The sequence below is a fragment of the Stegastes partitus genome, unplaced genomic scaffold, assembly GCF_000690725.1.
Source record: "Stegastes partitus isolate 25-593 unplaced genomic scaffold, Stegastes_partitus-1.0.2 Scaffold511, whole genome shotgun sequence".
Taxonomy (NCBI): Eukaryota; Metazoa; Chordata; class Actinopteri; family Pomacentridae; genus Stegastes; species Stegastes partitus.
Genome location: NW_007578242.1, coordinates 148948 through 155016, shown reverse-complemented (window position 1 = coordinate 155016; position 6069 = coordinate 148948). Strand labels below are relative to the sequence as shown.

General features: G+C 42.8%; 1 protein-coding gene across 2 annotated transcripts; it reads right to left on the bottom strand.

The window, feature by feature from the left end:
• Window positions 1-6069, bottom strand: LOC103361550 (CASP8 and FADD-like apoptosis regulator). Of its 2 annotated transcripts, none has more exons than XM_008287655.1 (10): window positions 5824-6069; window positions 5377-5734; window positions 5184-5289; window positions 4839-4974; window positions 2100-2146; window positions 1957-1987; window positions 1689-1729; window positions 1516-1594; window positions 275-779; window positions 1-186 (listed from the first exon to the last, which is right to left on the bottom strand). In XM_008287655.1, the coding sequence occupies exons 2-10, from the start codon at window positions 5691-5693 to the stop codon at window positions 57-59; spliced, it is 1392 nt and encodes a 463-aa protein (XP_008285877.1). In that variant the 5' UTR covers window positions 5694-5734; window positions 5824-6069; the 3' UTR covers window positions 1-56. The 2 variants fall into 2 exon arrangements, with proteins under 2 accessions (XP_008285877.1, XP_008285876.1); XM_008287654.1 differs by having other exon boundaries at window positions 1689-1732; window positions 5824-6068.

Sequence of the window (6069 nt, the reverse complement as noted above, 5' to 3'; positions counted from 1 at the left end):
GCGACCTTCTTGCTGCGACCAACTGCACCACCTTGCAGCCCAAAGTGATAAATCCTCTATTCTAAATAAAGATCTTTCCTTAAAGTGTGTTTTACATCAATGTGGTAGTTTTCTCCAGGATGCCTTTTGTTATGCTCAAAGATGGCCCCGTTCACCTCCGTATGAACGTCAACAAGATGAGTTTTCCTGTCAAAACACAAACAAGATAACAGTTGAGTTTCTGTGAAAACTACAAGAGCAGAGGCTGAATTGATTGTTGACTCTTTGGCTGTACCTCCTTTGGGCTTTTTCTAAGCCGTCTGTCAGGGCCTTCAGGTAAACCGAGCGATGCTGCCCTCGCTCCAGCTGACGTTCATCCGTCCAGCAGTGACTCCAGAACACATCGGCAGCTGTAGGGATTTGATTGCATATGGGACGTCCGTCGCAGCCGTCTGTCTCCAGGTCCTCATCCCGGTGGTCCACCCTGGCACAGGGCATGTGCTCTGGAGCGCTGTACCTCTGGATGAAGAAGAGTTTGGGCTTGCCAGCCAGCATGGGGCACTCGTCGGCGCTGAAAAGACGCCTGACAGCGTCCATAGGTAGACCTCTGCCGTACATATCTGTACCCAGGAGATGATTGGCTGTACCGCGGCTAATGATGCAGCAGACAAAGCCATCACCTCTGTGGGTCTCCCTCTGTCGGATGGTTTCTCTGAGAACTGAGAGCGTGTCTTCAGCACTCAGCCACTGGTAGAGGGTCACGTTGAAGTGAAGAGCCTTAAATGTCTGTTTCAACATTTCTGAGAGACCGAGAAAGGATGAAACACAGATGAACCGTTACCTTGACGATAAATAGAAAAAGATAAACGTATTGTACTCTGACTGATATAAACAGTTTACATACTTGGCTAATTGTTTCAGTTTTCATTCAAACACTTTAATGATACATGTAACTCAGTACTTTTACTCAAATGTGGGACTTAAGTACAATTTTGAGGCGCTTTTCTCAAGTATTCTCATTTTTTTGACAACTTCATACTTCTACTTGAGTATATTTTAAAGCCAATTATTGTTTGTTTTTGCAACACTACATTTACCTGACAGCTTTGATTAGTTTTCAGAATGAATATTTAGCATCAAAATATGCATGTTACACTACTAAAAAACAGCACATTGCTCTTTACTTATTCCTCCCAATGTTTTCGGCTTGAGATTTGTGGCAGTTCAAACAAATTTACTTCAACTTCTTACACTCCTCTATTTGAAAAAAGAACAGTTTGGGGCTAAAACAGGTAAAATATGCATTGTTTCACAAAAATGCAATATATATATATTAGTTAGAATTAGCTCCATCCTGACCACCTACAACAGTGACATCCTGCTGACACACTGATGCATCACTATTAACCATCTATTACGTGGTGATTAAACTTTTCCATTGTTATTCAAGCAAGATTTTAAATGCATGACTCGTACTTGTAAGGGAGTGTTTATACGTTGCAGTATTGGTCATTTTGCTAAAATAAACAGCCTCACCTCCATCATTACCCACGCAGTCGATGATCACACAGACTCCTCTGGGTTTTGTGTTAAATTTGTACCAATCTATCTGACTCTGAAACGCAAGGAGGCAAGAGAAGAAGTTTCATAAATGCACTCAACGAACTCAGAAATACAGAAAAAAGAAATGCTCCCAGAGTGAATCTTACCGCACAGCTCTGCTCTCTGTATACAGGCGCATTCACTCTGGCTGCTGACAAAGTGCAAAACAGTAATTAGCACAACAACATGAAAAACACAGATAACATGGGAGTTTCCAGCAGTAACTGGGTAACTGTAAAACACCCCCATGACATACTGTTTACCAAAAATCTGTCCCACTGGGTAGAAAAGGGACTTTTGACAAACAGTATCTCAGGTCTATGCTGTAATAATCTTCATAGTAGCTATAATTTGCTAAATTGTAGTTTTTCTTACCAGCGAAGAAGGGCTGTCTTTGTGGTATTGGCTGTAGAAAAAGAAAAACAGAAGATGTTAGTTATTTTCTGTTAGAAAACTATTAGTTTTCTGACAGAAAATAATAGGACATGTTAAATAACTGTGTGCAGTGTTTTACTCACAGAAGCTGTGCAGCTTGGTTGAGGTGAATGCTGTTCAGGTATCCCACCTGTAAACAAATACACAGATGAATGACAGGAATAAAGTATAAGTTAATATGCCATTTTCCTGTTTTTGTTTGGATCAATAAAAGAAGTTTGATGAAGTTACAGTCGTGGCTCGATAATAAAATGTAAAACCTTCTTTTACGTCGGATAGCAAGGCTGTCGGATTGTCAAGACGGAGGTCGAGATACAAGGAGGGCTTGATGCTGGAAGGCTCATTAGTTGTTAATATTTATTGTTTATAGTTGTTATAATAACTAGTGTATTGTTAGAACACTATGCAGTGCTGGTATTCACGCCTAATTGACCGCTGCGATTGTGCACGTTTCAGTCAATTCCACCCCGAGGGTGCACTCCGACTGGGTGGAAGTGGCTGGAAGCGCTCACACTTCTGTTTCCACCATCAGTGGTGGCGGCAGCAGGGAAGTAACAGATATACTCCACCGTTACATCCGTGTTTACTTCCATAAACACTGAGCACGCTCGCTGCGTGTGACGTCGTCGTGTCCTCTTCAGCGCCTGCGGGACACTTTTGGGTCATATGAAGTTCAGTCATATTTAACTGGAAATGTGAAGGAACTCACAAAAAAAATCTGAATTGAGCATTAAGTCCTGCAGTCTGAACGTAGCCAATCTGTGGGATTGTTCAGTCAGATAATACGCCGTTATCCTGATTTGTGACATAAAATGTCATGTCGGAGTCGGAATGCAAGGCTGTCAGTATGTTTAGGCTGTTTTCTATGGGTTCATTTTCCTAAAAACCTGTCGGATAACAAGGTTTTCAGATTGTTAAGGGTCGGATTATCGAGTCACGACTGTACTTGGTTCGAAGCCTGTCTAATATAAATGTAGTTCCCCAGAAAAATGTGCCTACATTTTAGTTCAAACCAACAGTATGCAGAAATGTGCATTGCAAAAGAAAAGTTGTATATTGGTTTAATCAGGGTTTGTTTTCTTTGTTGTTTATATTAAAATGGATTAATTAGATTTGGAATAAGCTTTCAACGTACAGTCGGGGCTACGGTGCAGAAAATTATTTAATATGTAATCTGCCCTAAAGGTAATGATCTCCATGTGCCTAACTGTCGTATAATATCTCACTACAGCTGTAAACTTGGCATCTTGCTGAGATTAATGAATAACCAGAAGAGATTTTTCAGCTCTGTGGGTTAAATAAAACAGAATATGAAATGTGTTCTGTTTTGTACCATTCTTTATATCCTCATCTCATCAGGAAAAAAATGTATTTAAAGATGGTGAAACACACTTCTGTATAGTCAGTGTTTCAGAAAAGTGCACGATTAATGGAAAATGCATACAGCTTGAATACTGTTTTTTTTCTGTAAAACATAATTTGGCTCCTATTCTTTGGTTTATGAACTGCAGCAACTGCAGATATGCTGCAATGATGTGAGTTTTGGAAGTTGACTGCCACCTGCCACAAGCTGTTTTTCATCCTGTAGATACACAATCGGCCACAACGTTAAAAGCACTGAAAGGTGAAGTGTCGAATATTGATCATTTCATTATACTGACACCTGCCAGGGGGTAGAATACACAGAGGCAGCAGTCAGTTCTTGAAGCTAATGAGTTGGACCCACAAAAAATGGGCAGCATAAGAATCTGAGCGACTTTGACAAGGACCGAATTGTGACGGCTGGACGACCGGGTCAGAGCATCTCCTAAACAGCAGGTCACGTGGCGGGTCCCCAGTATCAAGTGGTTAGTACCAAACCAAAGAAGGACAACAGGTGAACTGGCGACAGTTTTATGGCCGATCAAAGGCTCACCGACGCGAAAGCCGACCTGTGTGGTCTGATCCCACAGGGGAGCTACTGTAGCACAAACCTTAACGCTGCCTATGACGGAAAAGATGCCAGAACACACAATGCGCTGCAGCTTGCTGTGCAGCTGCAGAGCAGTCGGAGCGTCCACGGTGACCTTCGTCCACCGCCAAAAGCTCCAACAATGTGAGCGTCAGAACGGAACCATGCAGCAATAAAAGTAGGTTGCCTGGTCTGATGAATCACATGTGGACGACCAGGTGTGTGTGCGTCATTTTCCTGGGGGAAGGATGGCAGCAGGATGGTAAGAAGGCAAGTGTGATGCTCTGGGCTACGCTTGGAAATCTTGGATCCTGCATTTATGTGAATGTTGCTTTGGCACCAACCTAAACAGACTTCTTCACAACAGTGATGCTCTCTGATAGCAGTAGCTTCTTTGCTGCAAATATTGTTCAGGAATGGTTTGTGGAAGATTGCAAAGAGTTAAAGGTGGTGATTTGCCTCCAGAATTCCACAGATCTGAATCATACCGAGCATCTACGGGATGAGCAAACATGTCTGAACCATGGAGGTCCCACCATGCAAGTTACAAGACAAGAAGGATTTGCTGCTAACATCTCGGTGCCTGATACTACAGAACACCTTAAGAGGTCATGTGAAGGCCAGGCCTTGCTGGATCAGAGCTGTTACAGCAACACCAAGGGGAGCTACGTAACAGGAGGTATATGCTGATTGGTGTATCACGCATTGAGCACGAACATGACACTCTACAATTATTTTCTGTTCCCTTTTCTGCATTACAGAAGAATCAGTAAAGCTTCCCCACTTTGCACGTACAGTATGAATGTTACAAACCTGTTTAGTCAAGGTGGACTTCAAGCCATTCAGAATTAAAAGTGAAATGCCGCCTCACCTGCCGTCTTGTAAGCGGTCACTTTTTTGGCTAGATCAATCCTGCCGATGCTTCTCAAACAATCCTCCAAAACGTCGACTCTGTCGGGTGAAACTAAATCGAGCTTCTCGAGTTCAATGATCACATCCAGGAAATTCTGTCACAGAAGAGAAATGGGGAACCTGTGACCTTTTAATGAGTCAGAATGAAAGTTAAGATCATTGTGACATGCAATCAAAACGGAATGTCCTTCAAATAACGTCATAAGAAAATAAATTACAAGAAAACTCCCCAGCCACCCACACACATTACAAATGGAAGAATTCAGAGTGAAAACATGCATTTGCAGCTTTTTTTTTTTTTTACCTTTGCATTCTCAGTCTTCTCACGGGATACTTTTTTGCTCAACAAGAATTTTAAATCCTCCAAATCGGCAATGACCAGATCCTCACATATATTCACCATCAGCACTCTGCATTGAGGAAAACCACGATCACATTAAAACACAGCAAGTAGAATCTCTTAAATATGTATCAACCGTCTCCAAAGCACATCCCACCTGTATCCTGGGAGAAGCTGATTGTACCTCAGACTCCTCTCTACCTCCTCTCTGCTCACTTTAAGCACCTTCTTCAGGATGTCAAAGCGCCCCAATCGCAGCATGAGCTCTTCCAGGAGGAGGTGCGCATTTTCATGGGACGTAACTTTAGAATTCAGCATCTCCTTCACAGAGGCCACACTGCTGTCTGCGTCCGGCCTCTCACACAGGTAGCACAGTCTCCTGCGTTCACAGCTGCTCAGGGAATCCAGGATCTGATTGATCACCTGAAGGCGATCCGGAAATGGCAAGGACTGCGGCGCACTGGAGACTAACATGCTGAGCGCTAAAGAGCGATCCGGACCGATATGCCTGCAAACTGGATCGAGACAAAATAGTTAGACCTGACAAAAACAGTCAAGAAAACAGACAAACAAATGTATCGTTAACTGTACAGAAGCAACTTACCCTACAGCTGTGAAAACATAGAAGAGGCAAGAGTCAGCCTCTAAAAGAGAAGAGGAAACGCGTCGGAAAATGACGCAGACTTAAAAACTCTTTCTGGGGAAGTACCTCATTAGACCAGTCTGTCATGGGTATCTACAGGACTGTGTCGGAAGTCTGAGTGTGGATTCATCAAAGTGGAAAGTACCCGAGTTCTTGTTGCGTTTGGCAGGGTCACAGCTGAAGTGAAAGTGAAAGCAAACATGACGA

Excerpts from the sequence above, each read along its gene's own strand:
- LOC103361550 (XM_008287654.1), bottom strand. The coding sequence starts at position 5,693 with ATGTTAGTCTCCAGTGCGCCGCAGTCCTTGCCATTTCCGGATCGCCTT. Across the intron at positions 4,975-5,183 it reads AGAAGACTGAGAATGCAAAG|AATTTCCTGGATGTGATCAT; the intron begins GTAAAAAAAAAA and ends CTTCTGTGACAG. Across the intron at positions 1,988-2,099 it reads AACCAAGCTGCACAGCTTCT|CCAATACCACAAAGACAGCC; the intron begins GTGAGTAAAACA and ends CTTTTTCTACAG.